The 23,535-nt window shown below is 46.9% G+C and overlaps 1 protein-coding gene across 1 annotated transcript in view; it reads left to right on the forward strand.

The window, feature by feature from the left end:
- The window catches only part of SCPEP1 (serine carboxypeptidase 1), a 32,901-nt gene extending 12,159 nt beyond the window's left edge, over positions 1–20,742 (forward strand). Inside the window, exons 4-13 of the mRNA XM_028093009.2 lie at positions 286–441; positions 791–865; positions 6,054–6,126; positions 10,733–10,770; positions 11,218–11,346; positions 11,950–12,043; positions 12,819–12,932; positions 14,656–14,793; positions 16,389–16,552; positions 20,158–20,742. Of these exons, the coding sequence (XP_027948810.1) occupies positions 286–441; positions 791–865; positions 6,054–6,126; positions 10,733–10,770; positions 11,218–11,346; positions 11,950–12,043; positions 12,819–12,932; positions 14,656–14,793; positions 16,389–16,552; positions 20,158–20,220 (1,044 nt within the window). The 3' untranslated portion in view covers positions 20,221–20,742. The remainder of the gene's footprint in view (positions 1–285; positions 442–790; positions 866–6,053; positions 6,127–10,732; positions 10,771–11,217; positions 11,347–11,949; positions 12,044–12,818; positions 12,933–14,655; positions 14,794–16,388; positions 16,553–20,157) is intronic.
- The last annotated feature ends 2,793 nt before the right edge of the window (positions 20,743–23,535 follow it).

The following is a 23,535-nucleotide window of genomic DNA, read 5'->3' on the forward strand; positions in this document are numbered from 1 at the left end:
TCAGTTGGTTAGGTGACTGCCTTTGGCTCAGGTCATGATCCTGGAGTCCTGGGGTCCAGTCCCACATCGGGCTCCCTGCTCAGCAGGGAGTCTGCTTCTCCCTCTGACCCTCTTCCCTCTTGTGCTCTCTATCTCTCATTCTCTCTCTCTCAAATAAATAAAATCTTTAAAATAAATAAATAAATAAATAAATAAATAAAAATAAATTAAAAAAAAAGATGGTGGAAAGATAGTCGGTGACTAACTGAGTGGTTGTACCACTTGACTTTCCTGTGTGATGTATAGCTCCAGTCAGCCAGTCTCCTATTTGTGGATAACCCTGTGGGCAGTGGGTTCAGTTATGTGAACAAGAGTGACGCATATGCCAAAGACCTCGCCACAGTGGCTTCAGACATGATGGTTCTCCTGAAGACTTTCTTTGATTGCCACAAGGAATTTCAGGTGAGCAGTGACTTGGGGACAGGTGAGCAAAGGGGCTAGCAGTCACCCTGCTACAGCCATCTGAATTAACTTGTTTCCCCAAGAGTTCAATGTCCAGCCATTATCAGAGAAAACTTTTCTGCACCCGAGAGCAGGTTGTGGCCTTTTGTTTCTATCATCTCAAAGTGGTTTTGAGCTTGAAAGAATGACCTTAGAACCCAGTATTCTAATCAGATATGGGGGAAAAGACCAAGAAAAGCAGATTTGTTTTGTTTGGCCATTACATGCGGTAGAAATTTGAACTTAACTCATGTGGGGGAAAAGAAGGCATCCGGGATATTTATTCTTTGTAAATTCCTTTTCTTGCTAGACGATTCCATTCTACATTTTCTCAGAGTCCTACGGAGGCAAAATGGCAGCTGGCATTGGTCTAGAACTTTATAAGGTAACGGGGAAAATGACTTTGTTGCTTTGGTTTCAGATAGACACTGATTCTGTTTCTTTCTGTATCACCTGATACTGAATGTACTTTGAGTGGGACCTTGTGTAAAGTCTGTAATAATAACCACAAAAAGTTTCAAAGAGAACAGTGAAGGTTGCCCTAGCAGATGTGGTACAAGCTATAAAGAAAGCTACAGCATGTAAACCAGTGTGGTACTAATGTAGCAGCAGACTAGAGGATTAAATGCAGCAGGACATGATGTGTACATATGTGTATGTAAATAACGTGTCACGCATATGATCATATGGCATTGTCATATCCGATGATAAGATGGCATTTCAAATCATTGGGTAGCAGATAGAATAGTCAATGAATGGTATGGAAATGAACGGCTCTCGCTTTGAAAAACCATAACGTGGAGTTCTTTCTTTCATAAAACATCAGTTCTAGATAGATTAAAAATCCAAACATAAAAATCAAAACTGTAAGAAAACCTGAGGCTTTCCTTCATTTTTTAAATTTTTTATTTTCTTTTCATTTTAAATAATTTTTTTTTTTTTTTTTTTTTTTAGAGAGAGAGAGAGGGGGTGAGTGCTCGTGAGCCGGGGAGGGGGGAGGGGCAGAGGGAGAGAGAATCTCAAGCGGAGTCCATGCCCAGCACAGAACCCAACACGGGGCTCCGTCTTACAACCCCAAGATCCTGACCTGACCCTAAATCAAGAATTGGACACAGCTGACTGAGCCACCCAGGCGCCCCTGAAGCTTTCCTTCATACGATGGAACACCCAAAACACAAAAAGGATAAGGTTGACATATTTAGACCACATTCGAATTTAAAACCTAAGAGTTCCATAGATAATTTCAAAAGATGTATGTATATACATACACAAATATATGATAGAAAAAGTATTCGTAGTGATAACTATAAAAAAGGACAATATCCCAGTAGTAAATTGACAAAGAGTATAAACAAGCCATTTATAGAAAAAAATAAACAGCCCGTGAAGATAAGATAAATGCTCCACTTTTTTTTTTAAAGATTTTATTTATTTATTCGAGAGAGAGAGAGAATGAGAGACAGAGAGCACATAAGAGGGGGGGAGGGTCAGAGGGAGAAGCAGACTCCCCGCCGAGCAGGGAGCCTGATGCGGGACTCGATCCCGGGACTCCAGGACCATGACCTGAGCCGAAGGCAGTCGCTCAACCGACTGAGCCACTCAGGCGCCCTCAACTTTTGTTAGTAGCTAAATCTGTAAGGCTTATAAATATTTAGAGATTGATGACACCCAGTTTTGGTAAGAAGTCAGGGAAATAAGTGCTCTCCTACACTCTTGATGGGAATGGAGATTGCTAAGTCATTTTAAAAGAGCAATTAGGCAGTCTCTGTCAACTTTTAAAATCTATATGCCCTTGGACCCAATAATTTCAGTTCCAGGAACCCGTCCTTGGGCATTCTTAAGTGTGTGTGTGTCAGAGGATTTTTTTTAAAAACTTTTATTTATTTATTTGAGAGAGTCAATGAGAGTGTGGGATGGTGGGGGAGCAGAGGGAGGAGAGAGAATCTTTTTTTAATTTTTTTTTTTAGATTTTATTTATTTATTTGAGAGAGAGAGAATGAGAGATAGAGAGCACGAGAGGGAAGAGGGTCAGAGGGAGAGGCAGACTCCCTGCTGAGCAGGGAGCCCGATGCGGGACTCGATCCCGGGACTCCAGGATCATGACCTGAGCTGAAGGCAGTCGCTTAACCGACTGAGGCACCCAGGCACCTGAGAATCTTTTTTTTTTAAAGATTTTATTTATTTATTTGACAGAGAGAGAGATAGCGAGAGCAGGAACACAAGCAGGGGGAGTGGGAGAGGGAGAAGCAGGCTTCCTGCCGAGCAGGGAGCCCGATGTGGGGCTCGATCCCAGGACCCTGGGATCATGACCTGAGCCGAAGGCAGACGCTTAACGACTGAGCCAGCCAGGCGCCCCCCTTTACTTTTTTAAGATTTATAAGTTCTTTAAAAAAAACCTTTCATAAGAAATAGTACATGTGCATAACAGAAAATTAGAAAATACGGCAAGTACAAATTAAAGCTGAAAATGTCACCTTCCCAGCAGCTGGAGAGCTCCCTAACGCCTCAGTGGATGGCCTTTACGTCTTTTCCTGCACTTTTATAAAAGGCTTTTTTAAACCAATATGAGATGATCTTAGACATAATGTCTGCAGCCTGCTTTCTTCAGTCACTAGTCCTCACCTTCCCATTTCAGTACATTTTTTGTCTCAAATATGCAGATTTCTTTAATGATCCCGGCATGTCCTTGATAGCTGGTTAGTCTAAGCCATTAATCAGACCAGATGCAGGAATTCGTCTGGCTGCGGTGTCCCTAAAGTCTGTTTCCATCTAGCACAGCCCCTTTATTATGACTCTGATTTGGTGAAGAAACCAGACCACTTGGCTTGTTTCCTTTTCAGGCTTTGGTAACGTCTTCATGGTGTTTATTTATTTTGTTTATTTCTCTCTTTACTGCGTTTCCTATGAAACTATCAGTTATATATAATGGTCTAATACATTCAAGGTAAAAGTTTTGGATAGCATATATTATAATAGGTCAGGTTTGGGGAAACTATGGCCCAGAGGTCAAATCCAGCTCACCACCTGTTTACATACAACCTGTGAGCTAAGAATGGCTTTTACATTTTTAAGTGGTGGGGGTGCGGGGAGGGGATTAGAAGCAGAATAATATTTCATGATGCATGAAAGTTATATGAAACTCAGATTTCAGTGTCCACAAATAAAGTTTTATTAGAACTCTTCATTTGTTTACATACTGCCTATAACTGCTCTAGCCTTACAGTGGCAGAGCTGAGTAATTACAACATAGACTGGTCTAGAAAGCTTAAAATATTTTAAATTCTGGCCCTTTATAGAATAAATTGCCAGCCTCTAATAATCCGTGATGTTGTGCACTTCATTGTGCTTCAAATCAGAAAGGACATAGTATCTAGATCTAGTCTGATTTTTCCACTGGACTGTCTCACCCTTTGTCTGGGCAGAAAGTTATGAGTCGTGTTCTCTTAACCCTGTATGGATGTCCAGTTCATCCATCTTTCACCTAATGGCTTTAGCATCATTTTTAATTCTCCTGTAAGTCCATAAGTTCATTAGGAGTTTCAAAATGATGGTTTTCTCCTCCTATCTTTTTGTTCACACCCATTAGCTGGTATTCTTCTATAAAGTGGAACTTTCCCTCATCGTCTGGACTTCTTAGGTCACTTATGAAATAAGTTCCTGGGGGCACCTGGCTTGCTCAGTCAGAGGAGTGTGTGACTCTTGATCTCCAGGTTCTGAGTTTGAGCCCCACATTGGGTGTAGAAGTCACCTAAATTTTAAAAATAAAACAAATGAAAAGAACTAAGTTCCTTCTGGAAAACCCAGATAAATGCATAATTCCTTCTCTATAATTACTAATGCTCCAAGTCAGGTAGTTTTGTTTTAGATCTCTAAGTAGTTTGTGCAGGTACATAATTTAAAATTCAAAAAATGAAAAAGGTATTCTGTAAAAAATCTCCCTCTTACCTCTGTCCGCCTCCTCTAAGGCAGCCTCTGATATTAGTTGCTTCCGTATCATTCCAGAGGTATTCCATGCCTCCATAAACTAATCCAACGTGGGGGTTAGGAGCTATCACCTCCTGCTCAGTGGAAAATCCACATATACTTATTTTTTTTAAAGATTTTGATTATTTGAGAGAGAGACAAAGCAGGAGCGGTGGGGGGGGGAGGGCCAGAGGGAGACGGACAAGCAGACTCCCCACTGAACGCAGAGCCTGACGCAGCGCTCCATCCCAGGACCCTGAAATCCTGACCTGAGCCAGAGGCAGACGCTTAACCAACTGAGCCACCCAGGTGCCCCTACACACATCTTTTTTTTTTTTTTTAAGATTTTATTTATTTGACAGAGAGAGATACAGTGAGAGAGGGAACACAAGCAGGGGGAGTGGGAGAGGGAGAAGCAGGCTTCCCGCGGAGCAGGGAGCCCGATGCGGGGCTCGATATCCGGACAGTGGGATCATGACCTGAGCTGAAGGCAGACGCTTAACGACTGAGCCACCCAGGCGCCCCAAGGTTTTTTATTTGTTTGACAGAGAGAGAGAGACAGGGAGAGAGGGAACACAAGCAGGGGGAGTGGGAGAGGGAGAAGCAGGCTTCCCGCGGAGCAGGGAGCCCGATGCGGGGCTTGATCCCAGGACCCTGGGATCATGACCTGAGCCAAAGGCAGATGCTTAATGACAGAGCCACCCAGGCGCCAACACATACATCTTTTTTAAACGCTTTTTTTTGTTTGAGGACAGTTGACACACAATGTTACATTAGTTTCAGGCGTGTATCATAGTGATTCATGTTCTCTATATAAGTTATGCCATGGAAAATACAAATATAACTTTTGACTCTCCCCAGACTTACCTACTAATAGCCTACTGTTGACCAGAAGCCTTACTGAGAACATAAACAGTCGATTCACATATTTTGTATGTTATGTGTATTACATACTGTATTCTTACAATTAAGTAAGCTAGAAAATAAAATGCTATTAAGAAAAACGTAAGGAAGAGAAATACATTTACATTACTGTATTGTATTTGTTGGAAAAAAATCAGTGTATAAGTGAACCCGTGCAGTTCCAACCTGTGTTCAGGGGTCCACTATATATTCTTTTTTCTCATTTTATACAAATGATAGTATAGTCCTGAGGCGTCCATCTCTCCCTCAAGGACCTCCTGAGGAGGCCCTCCACCCTTCAGTGACTGCCATGTGGACAGTGACCGTTGTACCCTGGTCCTCCCCCCCCCGACTCAACCCCCCAGCACCTTGTTAGAAATCCCAGACCTCAGGGGAAAGAGTGCCAGTGACCCTGGGAAAGAAGCTAGGGCTGCACCAGACCCCATGCACATCGTGCCAGCACTCTTAAAAACAGTAGAGAAAAACTTGAGCTGTTCTTCATTTTGCAAATGGCAGCAGGAAAGAGTTACTCTTGCTCTTTACTGGGTCTCTTGGTTTTCGGATACCCAGGGAGTCTTAGAAAGGATGGGCAGAAGTTCTCTATGGTTGGTAGAGGGGGTGCCTAAAGGCTTGGCTCCCTCCTGCTGAAGAAGGGACGGAGGTCCCTGGGTTCCCTTGGCAAGAATGTTTCTGGGCTCTTCTTTCAGGCCATTCAGCAAGGAACCATCCAGTGCAACTTCGCCGGCATCGCTTTGGGTGACTCGTGGATCTCCCCTGTTGGTAAGGACACAATCCTCAGATACTTCTTTACTCCTTTTCTCCATCCTTGCCTGGGACTTTGGGCTGTGTGGTCCAGATCAGAAAACAGGGAAACAGAATTTTCTGGGTCCTTAGAGATGTCAACACAGAAAGTGTTTACCCCAGGAGTGTCCAAGAAATTTGGGGATGAGAACTCATTTATAGAGCCCCTACCATGGACTGCTGCTGGCCAGACTGAATTCTCTTATTTGATTCTCACACCAAAAGAATCACATTTTACAGTTGAAGACTTTTTTTTTTTTTTTAAGAGTGGGAAGGGCAGAGGGGGAAAGAGAGTCTTTCTTTTTTTTTTTAAAGGTTTTATTTATTTATTTGACAGAGAGAGAGAGAACACAAGCAGGGGGAGTGGGAGAGGGAGAAGCAGGCTTCCTGCAGAGCAGGGAGCCAGATGCGGGGCTTGATCCCAGGACCCTAGGATCATGACCTGAGCCGAAGGCAGATGCCTAACGACTGAGCCACTCAGGCACCCCGACAGTCTTAAGCAGGCTCCCTGCCCAACACAAGCCCAAGGCAGGGCTCCATCTCACAAGCCTGAGATCATGACCTGTGCCAAAATCAAGATTTCGACACCTAACCGACTGAGCCACCCAGGCACCCCTACAGTTGAAAACATTTTATTTTTTTTATTATTATTTTTTAAAAAGATTTTGTTTATTTATTTGACAGAGAGAGACACAGCGAGAGAGGGAACACAAGCAGGGGGAGTGGGAGAGGGAGAATGAAAACATTTTAAAGACCAGGGAGGTGATGGAATTTGCCCTCTGACACACAGCATGAGTGGCCTGGTCAGGATTCAAACCCCAGTCTGTTGGTTATTTGTCACTGCCACTAGAATGAGCATTTGGGATGAAATTGCCGTGTGTTACTCACCGTGGTGATGAGACAAGGTTACCATTAGGTCCTGCCGCTCAGGTTCATAGTTTCATAACCAGAGTGTCCTCTTTGGGAGTACAGATCAAAGTTGTTTGTGATGCAGACATCTGGGGTGTGGCTTCTGACATCTGAGATAGTCACGTTGGTGGGGTTAACTCTAACACAGGATTTCTAAGTCTCGGGGCTACTGACATTTTAAGCCACATAATTCTTTGTTGGGGGAGCTGTCCTGCACGTTGTAGGATGTTAGCAGCGTCTCTACCCTTTAGATGCCAGTATACCCACTCTGGTGTGGCACACAGACTCCTCCAGATGTCCCTGGTTGAGAACCACTCGAACTTAACAGAAGGTGACTTTTCACAGGCAAAACCAAACTACAGAGTAGGAAATCAGAAGAGAAGTTACCTCTGGAGGAGGGAGGGGAATGAGCCGGAAAGGGGTACCAAGGAACTTTCTAGGCTGTGTATGCTCTGTATCTTCATTGGGCTGGTCGTTACATGGGTATATGCATTCATCAAAATGTCTCAGTTTGCCTGTATGATTTCTGATGGATGATGATGCCTCAGTTTTTAAAAATAGTAATTTATATAAAGTAATATTTTTCCCCTAAAAGATAGGGATTCAGTTTGGTACAGAGCCATGTCCGTAATGGATTTGGGATATTCTGATGCTACTGGGAATGGTATTTCTTGCCCTTATTCTTGGCATCACCCGGGGCTGAAATGGCATAAGTGGGAGCTCTTGAGTTAGCACTGGGAGAAAGGCTCCTCTTTGTTTTTCCTTCCTGGGTGGACCTCCCAGGACATCATGAAGCTTCAGAAGCCTCGATCAGAGGCGTGAGTCCCCCTGGCTCACTCAAAATCACAGCCATGGGCCTCATGCTGCCTTCTGGGGTCTCATCACAGTTTCCTAACAGCACTCAACACTTTGCATATGTTACCTTCATTTAATGCTTACGACAGCTCCATGGGATGGCTGCTATCATCATCACAGTTTTGGAGATGATGAAACTGAGACTCAGAGAGGTTAAGCAATTTTCCTAAAGTCAACACAGCTAGAGTCAGCATTCATCTCCAGGAAGCAGGCTCCATAATCTCTGCGCTCACCCAGTACACCTCACTGCCTGCGCAAGACACAAGGCTTCACAAGTGCTATTCATCTGTCTGTAAAATCTACCTTTCTTCACCTTACTGTGACCAACTTCCCCTTAGAAATCCTCCTACCCAGGAGTGCCTGGGTGGCTCAGTCAGTTGAGTGTCCGACTCTTGATTGCAGCTCTGGTCATGATCTCAGGGTCGTGAGATCGAGCCCCATGTTGGGCTCCACGCTGGGTGTGGAGCCTGCTTACGATTCTCTTTCTCCCTCTCCTTCTGCCCCTCCCTCCCCACCCCCAACCCCCACTTCCTGTTTGCGCATGTGCACTCTCTCAATTAAAAAAAAGAAAAAAGAAAAAAAGAAATCTTCTGCCCAGATCTGAATCCCTCCTTTCAGAACCACTTAAGTTCTACCCCTTCACCCCAGGAATACTCCTTTTTTGAGAGAGAGATACTGTTAATTTATATGAACAATTATTATTTGCTAGGTAGTAGGCATTGTGCTAGGGGCTAGGAAAGATGCACAGGCATGCTCCGTGTCTTCAAGATCTGCACAGTTCAAGATGGTAGCCATAGCCGTATGCCACTAAATTTAAATTAATTAAAATACAATAAAGATTTAACTCTTTCAATTGCACTATCCACATTTCAAGTACCCAGTGACCACATGTGATTATTGACTTGTTCTGGACCCCATAGATAGAGAATATTTCCATCATTACAGAAAGTTCTGTTGCACACCGGAGGTTGGCAAACTACAACCTACAAGTTGAGTCTGTCCTGCCACCCTCCTTTTTTTTTTTTTAAGATTTTATTTATTTGACAGAGAGAGAGACACAGTGAGAGAGGGAACAGAAGCAGGGGGAGTGGGAGAGGGAGAAGCAGGCTTCCCGCGGAGCAGGGAGCCCGATGTAGGGCTCGATCCCAGGACCCTGGGATCATGACCTGAGCCGAAGGCAGACCCTTAACGACTGAGCCACCCAGGCGCCCCATCTGCCACCCTCCTTTGGTAGAGAAGTTTTTTTACTGGGACACAGTCATGCCCATTCATTTACATGTTGTCTGTGGCTGCCTGGAGGCTGCCACAACAGAGTCGAGTAGTTGCAACAGAGGCCGCCTGGCCTGCAAAGCGAAAAATGTTTACTGTTTGTTCCTTTATAGAAAAGTTTTGTCCCTCCCTGGTCTAGATCAAGCAGGGAATGGGGTGCATTGGAGAATTGCAGACGATTCTCTATTTCAAGAAACTAAGGCACAAGCTTGATAGTTAAGTTGGAGAGGTGAACGATAGCAAGGTTCCGGAGGACCTGGTATGCCTGCATGTCTCCGAGCGTACCCTGACGAATACCACACCAAAACAGGTGCTGTACAAAGGGCTTCGTAGTTAAATAAGTTGCCAGGGCTAAATACTGGTGAATACTGGCTAAATACTAAAAGAATCAGTTCTTTTAGCTTTATTGACATAATTACATACCACAAAAGACCTCAAGCTTTCACAGGCATGTTAAAGGCTCTGGGAAGTCCTGCGGGGGGGAGAAATATTCTGTTTTGCATAGCCTCAAAGATATTTAACTGAAGAATCATTTTTTCTTCTCTAATACCTAGGCTTACCTCCTGCAGTACTGAGGTTACTTGAAACACACTTTGAGATGCTTGGCCTTAGGGAACGATTGAAGACTTTTAAGCAAAGGAGTGACATATTCAAATGTGCAAGTTGCGGTCCTTGATACTTTGTTGGCACATCTCAGTGGTCCTAGCCTTACCTAGAGTTATGGGAATTACGAATCTGTCAAACCGAGTGCAACTATTCTCTTTGAGGCAGGCATTGTTTTACTCATTTGTATCGCTCTAACTCCTTGCTGGCTTCAGACGCTTTGTAAATTTTCAGTATGTTTGTGGAATAGAAAAGAATTGGTTGAGGGGCACCTGGGTGGCTCAGTCGTTAAGCGTCTGCCTTCAGCTCAGGTCATGAGCCCAGGGTCCTGGGATCGAGCCCCCGACTCGGCAGGAAGCCTGCTTCTCCCTCTCCCACTCCCCCTGCTTGTGTTCCCTTTTCTGCTGTGTCTCTCTCTGTCAAATAAATAAAGTCTTTAAAAAAAAAAAAAGAATTGGTTGACAGTATAGTCATAGGCACTTGAATTACAAAATCCTTAGTCTCCTTCCTTAATTAGCTCCTTGGCAGAAGCAAGTGTCCCCAAACTGGAGGAGCAAATACAGAGCAGAAATGTGAGGGCAGGGGAAATATTCTAAGCTGTCAAAAAGCCTAGAGGTCTAACAGGAATTTTCACTGTGTGCACATGTGCGCGCGCATGCGCGCGCGCGCACACACACACACACACACACACACACACTCGCTGCTCCAGTATCAGGCCAAATTAACGTGTCATTAGCCCTGAGTCAACAGAAAGGCCCCCACATCATCCCACCTCCTGGCCACTGAGCCGTCAGCCCTGCAGGGACATCAGTGAGGGGAGGAGCCTATAGACCTGAAGCCACCAGCTTTCTTGCTTCTGTCTCCACTTTGGGAGGGAAGCTAGTTTGGTTTTTCTTTGGGAGGACAGAGCCACTGCGGACTTATTTTGTACACCTGTGGTTTCCTTTAGATTCGGTGCTCTCCTGGGGACCTTTCCTGTACAGCATGGTGAGTAGATGAGTTCCCACCTCTGCACCCTCCGTGGTAAGCCGCACAGCTGATCTCTCCTGGCTCTGTGCCCAGGACAAACAGCCTAGCTGGGTTTGCCTAGGAGGTTGACACTGCTCCCTGTGGGCAAATTTAATGAACCGTCAGCCCAGTTCCCCATTGCTCTGGGTCTAAGAAACACAATGTTTAAAGTCTCCCCAACTTTTTATGATAAAAATTTTCACCTGTGCAGAAAAGTTGAAAGATCCCTGTGAACACCCATATACCCACCATCTGGCCTCCGCTCACGTTTTGCTCTATTTCTTTCACCAGTGACAACGTGACTGACCGTACACTTTCACCTATAGGTCTTTACCCTCCCACTCTCTCTCACCCGTCCCCGGCTGTGGTGATGCCAGATCTGTGTCTGAGCAATGTGGAGCTTTTCGTTCTTGGTTTGCATTCCAGTCGCTTCTCGACGACCAAGGCCTGGCAGAGGTGTCTCAGGTTGCAGAGGATGTCCTGGATGCTGTGAATAAGGGGCTCTACAAAGAGGCCACCCAGCTGTGGGGGAAAGCAGAAATGGTCATTGAACAGGTAAGGAGACACGCTCGGGGGCAGCCCGCTTGCCGTGTTCCCGTGGAGCCAGGGTCCCCTGGTTGGTGCTGTCAGGGCTTGGGTCTCTCCTGAGACTCCCCTCAGATCTGAAAATGATCACGTGCTAAATGATAAAGCCGACGAGTCTGAGCAGTGACAAGCTCAGAAAGCCGGCCCAGGCCTACAAGACCCACTTGTCCCTTGACCAAATGTATGGACACTGTAAGAAACAATATGTCTTGCAGAAGGAAATGTTTGAATCCTCACCAGGCAACATGTCCGCAGTGAGCCAGGAGGGAAGAATGCACAGTCGAGGACGAGTGTGCAGGACCCTGCTTAGCCCTCTTCTCCCTGTAAATTAACACATGGGCCCTTGGTTTTCTCCAGCATCTGAGATCCACTTGGACGAGCTGCTCACTACCCACCCCCACCCCCCGAGATCGGGCTGACAGCTGGTCTCAGAGCTGCATTTCTTTCTGGTCCAGGCACATTTACAAAGTTAAAGCTGTCCTTGGATAAGATGGAGAGCCTGTCGCCTTTCTGTTAGGCAGCTTTGATAATGGATAAATAAAACAAACAGCCAAATATCATTCTGTATTTCAGAACACGGATGGGGTGAACTTCTATAACATCTTAACTAAAAGCACTCCCACATCTGCAGTGAAGTCGAGCCTAGAATTCACCCAGAGCCCCCTAGGTAAGTGAACCTTGACGTTGCTAGACCCCGTCTCTGTCTCCATGCAAGAGGGAATCAGTTCTTTTAGCTTTATTGACATAATTTACATACCACAAAACTCACCCATTTTAAGTGTATGATTCCGTGGTTTTAGTGCATTCACAAAGCTGCACAGCCATTACCACAATCCAGCTCTAGAAATTTCCACCATGCCAGAAAGATCCCGTGTCCCCTGGCAGTCAGTTTCCGTTCCCACGCCCAGCCCCAGGCAGTCACTAATCTGTGTTTCTAGATACGGACGTTTCATATAAATGGAACCATGCAGCAGGTGGTCTTTTGCATCTGGCTTCTTTCGCTTACCATAGTGTTTTTGAAGTTTGGAAACCACCTTCTGCACATTACACGTTACAGTCCTTCTGAAGGCTGGATTGAGCTGTCTTTCAGCTGACCCAGCTTCACCGTGGATGCTGAATGCCTGGCGTCCTCCCTCCGTAGGAGGCCTGTAAAGGCTTCAGGAGCCTCTAGATTCCACTTCTCAGCTGATTTCCTTTGGCCGTGCTGGATAATCTCAATGGCCCCAAAGTACATAAAGTGCAGCAATCAAAATTAATAAAGCATCTCCACTTTCAATGTCTTTCTGGCTTTCTTCCTCCATCTGGGGTGAACGAAGGTGACGCTTTTCGTTTTCCAGCTGAAAACCTCCCTCTTAGACACTATCTTTCCCGACCGCTTGGGAAAGGTGTGCTCTTGGTCGTATTTCCAGTCCTTTGACTCACTGGGTACCAGTTTGTTTCAGTTCACCTTTACCAGCGCCACGTGAGACACCTACAACAGGATACCTTAAGTCAGCTCATGAACGGTCCCATCAGAAAGAAGCTCAAAATTATTCCTGAGGATTGCTCCTGGGGAGGTACTTCTGTGACCTAATTAAGGGCCATTTGTGGGGTTGCAGGGCAGTAGAGGGGCCAGTTCAAAGGCCTAAGTTTGAAGAATGATGGGTTTTGGCGGTGGTGATGATAGGTTGCTGGTAGGACAGCATTACTGGCCACATTTTATAGATGAGCAAACATAATGTGCCCAAATTGGTTCAGAATAAGAGGTTGGTAGGGAAGTGGGTGGGGAGGGAAATGAAATGATGGGTTAGGTGTTGATAAATCTTGTTGCAGCCAGGTTATGGGCACTTGGGAATCCTCTTACTCTTCTGACTTGTTATCAGTTTGAGGTTTTCCATAATAAAAAAAAAAAATCAAGATTAAAAAAAGTCACGCCCAAAGCCACAGTTGGTTATGGGTATGACTTCCAGACCAAGGTCCTTTGGGGCAGGTTTTGACCAGCTCCCCAGCCCGGCTCCCCCCCAATCCTGATGCTGGATGTAGTTCCAGGGTCTACTGTATTCTGTTCTGGGGACCATATTAGGAATTGTGGGGGGCAAGGGGCACTGCCCAGTGTAGTCCCCTTACCCATGGTTTGGCAGACCATGACTGATAGAGAAAGCTCCGTGGCCCCAGCTGTGTCTGGTCCGGAAAGGACAAACTTGCCGGCCGATACCCAGGGCTTGAGCTCCAGCATGCAGTTAAGCCTCCGCACGTGGAGCCCGCCGGTCCGTGCTCACACCCCACCTGCCACTGACTGGCTCGTTCACCCTGGCCATGTATCTCAGCCTCTCGGAGCCTCATTCGCTTTAACCTAACTGCACACGTTAGGACTCTGTACCTCCCAGTTTACTAGAGGGAGAAACCACCTTAACTTGACAGTGGCAAGACCTCCAGTATCTTGTAGGTCCTCTTTAGTGTACAAAAGTTCTTTTGGAAACCTCCCTTTTTCCTTACCCCCAACTCCAGAGCATATAGAGGGAGTATATATCCTTGATGACGAGGAAATGCGATCTTGTTTGTAAAGTGCTTGCGGACAGAAATGAATAGTAGCTACTGTTTTTTTGTTTGTTTGTTTGTTTTTGAGATTTTATTTATTTATTTGCTAGAGAGAGAGAGCATAGGCGAGAAAGAGTGAGCGAGAGTACAAGCAGGGGGAGCTGCAGGCAGAGGGAGAAGCAGGCTCTCCACCGAGCAGGGAGCCCGATGCAGGACTCGATCCCAGGACCCTGGGATCATGACCTGAGCTGAAGGCAGCCACTTAACCGACTGAGCCACCCAGGCGTCCCTAGTAGCTACTGTTATTGTGGGGTTCAGTGTCACGGTGATGACAGTCAGGAATCCGCCAGGGGTGCGGTGCCGACCATCTTCTCTTGCCTGGGGCTTATCGGCCTCATCCTCCCCGTGGCTTTCCTGAGGGCTAGCTCTGCACCGGTTTAGGTCTGATTTGGTTTATTACTAGGGTAGCCCCACTTGTGGCCCTGGTGTTACTTAGCAAAGGAGGAAAACTAACACCTGCCCCAATGCAGAGATTGTTCCCTGAGAGGACCGGCCTAACGAGTATTTTGTGAGGCTCCCTGTTTGCTTGGCCATTAGCCTTCAGGAGACTGGCTCCGGGCCTGGATTTCTGGGTGGTCGGTACCTGTTGGTGAAGCACAGTGGTTACTTTGGGTGCCAGAGCCCAGGAGGCTCTGGTCTGAAAGGTGCCCCGTGTTCTGGCAGATTGAAGGCTCTTACCTCTTTCTCTTTCCTCACGTGCAGGCCAGTCTGCCAGTGTCTTCCAGAACATGGAGGGGGACTTCATGAAGCCGGTCATCAGCATTGTGGATGAGCTGCTGGAAGCAGGGGTCAATGTGACCATTTATAATGGACAACTCGATCTCATCGTGGACACCATAGGTAAGGAACACGCTCCGAGGGGCACCTGGAGGCAGTTCCGTGGGGTGAGCTGGAAGGGAACTGGCCCTGGCCAGACATGCCAGTCTTGGGGCTGTGGACATTGAAATGCCTGGAGGAAGGCCATTTCCTGTTACGTTCATCTGCCCCGACCTTGACCTCTTTGAAGAGGACGGAGCTTTTGAGGCAGTTGTTGAATGTAGGTGAGGTTTGATGGGGTGAGGTCCGGAGCTGACGGCCAAGAAAGAATTCTTTTTTGTTTTTTGTTTTTTTCAAGAAAGAATTCTTGAGACATCTTTGGTGCAAAAAGGTGGTTTTATGAAAGCACAGGGACAGGCCCTGTGGGCAGAAAGAGCTGCTGCTTCAGGGTTGTGAGGGGTGACTGATTATATACGCTGGAGTTGGGGGTAAGGAAAAAGGGAGGTTTTCAAAAGAACTTTTGTATGCTAAAGAGGACCTACAACATACTGGAGGCCTTGCCATTGTCAAGTTAAGGTGGTTTCTCCCTCTGGTAAAGCAATAATTTTAAAACAGTTGGGAGTTTCCTTCTGCAAGTTAGGTGATTGATAAGAATGCTTTTTTTCTTATAAATCATGAAGACATTTGTAAACTGAGGGAGGCGCTGGTCTTGCTAGACTGTGATCTCTGTTAGTTAAACATTTGTTTTTCCTTCCCTTAGCTTTAGGGCAGCGGGAAGTACCTGAGGAATGTCACACAGATCCCACCTGGGGGTAGGGGGCCAGTTTGCAGGGTGTCAGCTTGTGCTTGCCCTCAGCTAGCCTTCTGCGCCCTCATCATGGTGACCCCTTAGGAGAAGCCTGGGCCTGCCAGATTTTGAGTCCCTTACGTATGATTAAGAAATGCATAACACCTACTCCCACCACAAATAGAAAAGGAGACCTTTTCCTGGCCATGGGGTCAATGCACTGTTGAGTTGAGTTTTTGTCACTGTCCCAGTAGGTGGTAAGCTCTGCAAGCTGAATTGAAACTAAACCCTGCAGATTCTACACGTGAGGACCCAGGGGAAATGGCCTTTGGGGTTCTGTTTCAGTAAGACTAGGTAAAGACTGAGAGGCAGGTTCTCAGAACCAGCAGGTAAATCGAGGCACACAGTCTGACAGGTATGATGCACCTCTTGAGGTCACCGGGATTGAATATTTCCGCCACTTGTAAGCCAAGGGCACTAAGGCCACTTTGAAATGGTTCTGTGTTTCTTCCATGACCTGCCCAGTGATCCACGTTAGCACCTTCTGACCCTGAGACCTCTCAGTCCTCCGGAGAGTCCTGCCACCTCCAGAGGTCCCCACTTGCCTTGCTTCAGCACGAACGGCGGTGGGAAAGGCAGAGGCAAAAGCAGTCAAGCTTCTCAGCGTTTAGGTTTGTCCCAGGTATCTTTGGGCATCACTGGGAGTTTGCTGCAAAGGCAGTCTCAGACCCCACCCAGACCTACCAACCCTGAATTTGCATTTTAACCAGATCTCGGGATGGGTTCTATGCGCATCACAGTTTGGGAATGGGCGCGAAGTGATGGGATCTAGATTTTTGTTTCTACCCCACCCAGCTATTGATGCCAGGCCCTGCTCTTTCCCTCTCGCCAGGTCAGGAGGCCTGGGTGCGGAAACTGAAGTGGGCAGAGCTGCCCAAATTCAATCAGCTGAAGTGGAAGGCCTTGTACAGTGACCCGAAGTCTTCAGAAACGTCTGCTTTCGTCAAGTCCTACAAGAACCTGGCTTTCTACTGGATCCTCAGAGCCGGGCACATGGTGAGGCCGCGTCCCTCAGCCTTTGTGGCAGGCTCTCAGCTGCTCTGAGGGTGAAGCCATGGGCAGTTGATTATGCGCTGAGTGCACTGCCTGGACTGGCCTTAGAAGAAGTGATTTGTTTTAGGGAGTGTTTCTAGTTCTCTAATGAAATCCTGCTATTAGTGCTTCAGTCCTTTGAATCTAGAGATCCTCATTTAAAACTAAATCCTTCTGAGAGCATTAAGCTGGGCTCTATCTTTTACTCTTTAGCTTAAATGAGTTTAATGTTACTTTCCTCTTAATCATTTGTCTTGGGGGAAGAAGGGAGAAATTGTCTTTCCCTAACATTTTTGGGGAGCGAAAACCAAAGTTAGCGCTCTGGAAAGCTGAGTCGCAGTGCATGGTACAAGGTAGGGGGAGTGTTCGAGCAGCAGTAGCTTCCAGATTTCCAGTTTGGAAGAGGCTTTGTGTGCAAAGATGAGGTTGTCTCACTCCTGCACTTGATAAGCGAACACACTGTCTCCCCTTAGGTCGTAGGTTGACTGAGTGGCTATCCATGGGCTAAGGGAGATTCTGGAGGGATAAATCCACTGTAAACACACACGTGTATGCACATACGCACGCAGACACCTGCAAAGGCGCCCAAGGGGTTGGGTGCTTCCCTCACGGTTAGGCTTTGGTCTGGCCACTTACATGCAGGTTCTCTCTTCTTCCCAGGACAGTGCTTTCCTGGAGGAGATTCACTGGGAGGGGTGGTAAGGTGCCCTGTGGGCGGCTCTCTCCACTTGGTCCCCTGGTGCTTAGGACAGAATCTCCATAGAGAAGGGGCTGAGGGGTGGTGGTCTGGCTAGAAAACTGGTCTTTAAGCTCCGTTTGTACATCAAGCACATATAGCGTGTTTACTTGGATGGCCGAGGAGATGCTAAGAGAGATTTCAGCAGGAACTAAAGTGCCCTCTCCAGAAACCACTCCTTAGGGGTATTATCTAGGCAAGGAGGAGGTGTAGGAGCAAGAAAAACAGCATTGGCAGGTCCAACGGAGCCTCAGGAGGGGCCCTGGGGAGAGGTGAGGCCGGGGACGCCTTGTTAGGGAGCTCACACGTATCCCGAAAGCAACGGCGTGCCATTGAGGGTCTTACAGCAAAGGAGTGAAATTGACAGATTTGTCTAAGAAATGGCATTCTAGCAACAAAGGTTTGGTCTGCTTCCCCAACTGATGGGGCGCCCCCCCCCCCCAGGGGATGAGACCGGGGCAAATAGCCGATTTAAAGCGCTTTTTTTTTTTTTTTAAGATTTTATTTATTTATTTGACAGAGAGAGCACAAGCAGGGGGAGCGGCAGCAGAGGGAGAGGGAGAAGCAGGCTTCCCGCTGAGCAGGGGAGCCCGATTCGGGGCTCGATCCCAGGACCCTGGGATCATGACCTGAGAGGAAGGCAGACGCTCAGCTGACTGAGCCACCCAGGCGCCCCCTAAGATGCTCTTATAGTAATCGAGGAGGGAGAGAAGTAGAGGAATTTGATAGTGTCAGAAGGGAGAACTGGCCGGACTTGATACCTGTTCGCTGGTAGAACCGCCGTGTAGGATGCTCATAAGGCAACTGAATATATACACTGTGTATATATGATCCAGAGTCAAATTTTTGCTCTTGGAGAGATTTGGGAGTCGAATGTGAAAAAGGCCAGGGACAGACCTGTATTTAAGAGGCAGGAAGTGAAAGAAGGACCTACAAATGAGACTTGAGAGAGGGCAGCCAGAAAAGGAGGAGGGAGACCAGGGACGTGGGTATCCACAAAGTCGCCAGGGGCCGGTGGTGTCGCAAGCTGCCACCATCTCAGATAAAGGAGCGAAGTGCCAGCAGTGATTCGGGCACAGTGGTATCCATAGTGCTCGTGGCAAGCGCTTTCGGTGCAGTGGCAGGCCTGGAAGCCAGCACGGAAAGGGTGCAGTAGATGAATGGGCAGTGAGGGAGGGAAGACAACTTCCCCTCAGGAACCGGAAGGAGGAGGAATCTGCCCTTTTAAGAAACTTCATCTGAAGAGACCATGAACGAGGCAGCAGGACCCAGGGTTAGGAGGGCATTTTGTTAGGGCTTGCTTTTTTTTTTTTTTTTTTTTTAGGATTTTATTTATTTATTGAAGACAGAGACAGAGGGAGAGACAGAGAGAGCGTGTGTGTGCACGCATGAGCAGGAGGAGGAGGAGGAGCAGAAGCAGACTCCCCGTGGAGCAGGGAGCCTGATGCGGGGCTCGATCCCAGGGCCCTGGGATCATGACCTGAGCTGAAGGCAGACGCTTAACGACTGAGCCACCCAGGCAACTCCCTGTTGGGGCTTTAAGTATTCTGAGTACCCTCGGTATCAACTAGGGAGGAAGCTAGTAGGAAGTCTTAGGGCACAGTGCTGTGAGAAGGGTCCCCGCAGGGGCAGGTGGGAGGGGAGGGAGGAAGGGGAGGGGAAGGAGAGCACATGCTCTTGCTCATATGCTGGAGTTCAGGCCCGTTTCCTCTGGCTTGTCACGGAGAGAACCGAGACATCAGTTGGGGCAGCCTTAAAATAGCTCCTGGAAACTGGTATTAAATTATCCCCAACCACCTCCCCTTTAGTTGATGAAATGTCTTTTTGGTATACTCCACTGTGCCTGTGCCTCCAGGGGACCTTGCTGGGCAAGAGGACTGGGGACAGCAGTGTGCCATAGAGAATCATGGACCCATGGGCTTTCAGAATTTGGGGCCGTCAACTGGATGCCCATCTTTATGGAGGAGAAACTGAGGCCTCTGTCCTTCCCCTTTCCGATGGTGTGTGGGAAGGGGGTTTATAAAGGAATTACTTGAAAAATCTAAGGGATGGGGTGCTTGGCTGGCTCAGGCAGTAGGGCGTGTGACTCTTGATCTCAGGGTCATGAGTTCAAGCCCTGCGTTGGATGTGGAACCTATTTGAAACATTTAAAGGAAAAACAAAAGAAAATTGAGTAATAATAATACCAAAATGGGGTGCCACCCAAACAAAGCATCTTGTTCGTTTGTTGTATCTGTTGACAGATTTGCTATTAGCTTCCCTCTATTTTGTACTCCATTCCCAGAGAATCCTTTAAAATGTTTAGAATCTTCCCCTCTTCCTTGAACAGGCTAGGTCCTGGTAACGTAAGCACAGGTCTTCTAAGGCAATCAACAGGGACGCCTGGGGGGCTCAGTCAGTTGAGTGTCCGACTCTTGATTTTGGCTCAGGTCATGATCTCAGGGTCATGGGACCAAGCCTTGGGTCGGGCTCTGCCCTCAGTGGGGAGTCTGCTTGGGATTCTCTCTCTCCCTCCCCCCCCCCACTCGTGCTCACTCTCTCTCTCTCTCTCTCTCTAAAAATCAATCGATCAATCAATCAACAGATCAGCCCCAAATGGAATGGTAGGTTCTTTCCTAAATGCTGACTACTTTAGACCCCTGCAACCTGACAAGCTTCTGTCCCGTGCAGGGGTCATTTCTCAGATGGGACCCTCCCGTAAGGGGTGCATTCAGGCGCAGATGTCCTCCTAGGCCGTGTCGTGGAGCCAGCACTCCTCCTGGGAGCAGGGTCTCAGGATGTCGCCCCTGAACCCAGAACGTGGAGTGTGGACTCGGATACTGTTTGGTTCTAGGTTCCTTCTGACCAAGGGGACATGGCTCTGAAGATGATGAGAATGGTGACTCGGCAGGAGTAGCACGGCCTGGCGGTGACTTGCTGGGCTCTAGGGCTTGGGGGCCCAGAGTGAGGACCCGGGAAGCACCGGTCTCCCGCGAACCCAGCTGCCTGTACCCGTGAAGGTTCCTGCCCGTGTGTCCAGAGAACAGACTCGCTGCCTCCGTGGCAACTTGGAAATCATCTCTGCTTCTGAAAAACCCCCATTTTTTTTTTTCAACGGATTTGTTTTAATCAAAATGAAGAGCTGAAATAGGTTGACATTTTGGTATGACAAAAGTAAAGGATGTGATGTATGGGGAGAAAAAGAAATACAGGTCAACAAAGTAAACACCCTTTTCCTCCCTTCCCTGGGACAAGCTGTTATCAGTTTAGTGTCCATCCTTGCAAGCCTTTTTTTTTTTTTTTTTTTTTGCTATATATGCCTATATATTTTTTACAAAAATGGAATCATTACTGTATGTTGTTTGACTACCTGGCTCACATATCAGTTTGCCCTAAACACCTCTTCATGTCAATAAATGTTCTCCTGTAACATTTTTAATAGCTGCTGAGCATTCCATTTTGTGGATGTACCACAATGCGCAACTGTTTCATGTGAGCAATGTCTAGTGTGTCTGCTGTAGAAAGTGCTCTGGTGATTCATCCTGACAGTTCTATTTTATACACATCCTTCTTATTTTCTTACAGCAAATTCCTAAAGGCACAATGGTTTAGTCAAAGAATGACAGCTTCTCTTTAAAAATTGAAATGATGTCTTTAATTTAAAAATCAGGACTTCTAAGTTTTCATTTGCAGCCCACGGTCTGCAGAAGGGATGTCATAATTTCTATGATGCCCCTGAAAGAAACACTGTGTCTTGTGGTTGTGGGGCTCAGTTATTAAAAACCAAGCCCAGGTCTTCCCGTGGAACGTGAGGAGAGTGGGTTTTTTTGGTTTGTTTATTTGTTTTTTGAGGAGAGTGTTAATAGTGGGTTATGCATCTGAAACTGATAATGTGCTATATGTTGGCTAATCGAATTTAAATTTAAAAAAAGATAGTGGGTTATGTCTACATGACCATCCCCCTCGGACCTGAGACTAAAGCAGGCTTCTGGGGCAGAGGCACCCTGCACTTACCTGTGGTTCGCTATTGGGGAGAAAGCATTCCTGTGTGCCCCTGGATATGGAAAAACATGACAGGCTTATGCTGGATCCCGCTGGACCCCCCACCAGTGCATATTGTTCTCCTGTTGCTTCTGCGGGGTGTCCTTTGCTGGAAGAAAATTTAGCCACCAGTATGACTCCTTACCGGGTCTTGTGAGTCCTTCTGGCATTGAACTACAACACATTTGAATTCCCAACCTCACAGCGTCTCTTTCATTAGAAGTTAGGGTGTTAGGGGGCACCTGGCTGGCTCAGTTGGTAGAGTATGTGACTCTGGATCTTACGGTCTGAGTTTAAGCCCCATGCTGGGTGTAGAGCCTAATTTAAAAAAAAAAGGAAGTTAGGGTACTAGTTGGGAAGGAATCTGAGTTTGAACATTAGGATGGCCACATGGGCAGATTCCAGTGAATTCCAGATTCCTCAAACGTTTTTTGCCACTAGAAGCAGCCCTTCCATCCCTGCCCAAGGAAGTCAATCTCCTCCTGTCCTAAGATCCTGTCACCAATTCCAAGATGCCCAAAGCCCTCTTCCCCCTACATTACATTCACTCTCAATCCACACCCAGGCCTTCATGGGACGTTCCCTGTGATCAGTTCACGTGGGGATGAAGTCTGGGGCTTAGTTTACCAATAGTTCTGCACTGGTGGGCATGCATCAGCTGAGAGTGGACAGAGTGGAAATCCTCCCGGGGGACAGAACTTGGGACAAGGTACCTATTTGTTCATTTTGCCTGGAAGGAGAGATGGTCAGAAGAAAGGGTTCATACCAAATCATCATTTGGCTGGGTAGTTGGACTTGGAAAGAACACAAGTGAAAAATCCAAAGGCCTGAGGAAGAGGTATGAGGTTAGACCTTTGAATGGCAGAATATGAAGCTACCTTGTGTTCCACGTGAATGCTCACCAAAGGGTAGAGGAAGATTTTACTAATCAAATGGATAGAACGACCCTTTCTGTAGACATCGGCCAGCCTCCTTCCCCAGCAACTCCTGGGGACTCAATGCCAACCGAAGTAGCCATATTGACAGCAATGGAGGTTATACATTTGCTCTTGGACATGGACTTGTGCTCACCAAGAGTGACCTGGCCACAGCTGCTGCTGAGTACCTAATCTGCCAGCACAAGAGACAACACTGAGCCCCTGATATGGTGTCATCGCCCGAAGGGATCAGCCAGCTACCTGGTGTTAGGTTGATTACATTGGACCACTTTCATTATGAAAAAGGCAGCAAGTTGTTCTTATTGGAATTGACACTTGCTCTGGACATAGATTTGCCTTCCCTGCCCACAGTGCTTCTGCCAAAACTGCCATCTGTGGCCTTAGAGAATGTGTCATCTGCCATCATGGTATTCACAGCACACGGAATGCAGAAGTGGGTTCATGCTCTTGGCATTCACTGGTCTTACCATGTTCCCCCATCAACTTGAAGCAACTGCCCTGACACATGGTTGAATGAGTTTTTGAAGATTAGGTTACAGTACCAGCTAGGTGGCGATACCTTGCAGGGCTGAGGCGATATCCTTCAGCATGTGGTATATGATCTAAATCAGCATTGTGCTTCTCCCACACCCTGGATCCAGGAGCCCAGGAATCAAGGCATAAAAATGAAAGTCACTCCTCTCCGTATCAGCCCTGTTGATCCAACAGTGAAATTTTTGCTTCCCATTCCTGCAACTTTAGCCCCTGCGAGTCTAGAAGTCTTAGTTACAAAGGGAAAAATGCCTTCACCAGGAGACACAGCAAAGATGGTCTTGAAATGGAGCTTGAGGCTGCCATCTGGAGTGTTTGGGCACTGAATAAACAGGCAAAAGTACTGGCTGGGGTGATCCTGACTATCAAAGGGAATTTGGGTTGTTACTACATAGCGGGGTTAAGTCAAGAGAATGCCAGAGATCCTTTGTGGTACCTTATAGTACTCGCATAGCCTCTGATTAAAGTCAAAGGAAAACGATAATAACCCAATTTATACTGGTAATGGCCCACACCCTCCACAAAGGTTTGGGTCATTCCACCAGGCGAGGAACTATGACCGAGGTGCTTGCTGAGGACAAAAGAAATAAGTAGTGAATGATGATAGTTATAAATACTAGCTATGACCTCATGACCTGTTGCAGAACAAAGACTGTAATAGTTACGAGTATTTCTTCCTTATTGTGATTCGAATATATTTTAATAAATATTAGCCAAATTTT

The sequence above is a fragment of the Eumetopias jubatus genome, unplaced genomic scaffold, assembly GCF_037043125.1.
Source record: "Eumetopias jubatus isolate StellerSeaLion01/CBP00866 unplaced genomic scaffold, mEumJub1_p1.0 scaffold_10, whole genome shotgun sequence".
Lineage (NCBI taxonomy): Eukaryota > Metazoa > Chordata > Mammalia > Carnivora > Otariidae > Eumetopias > Eumetopias jubatus.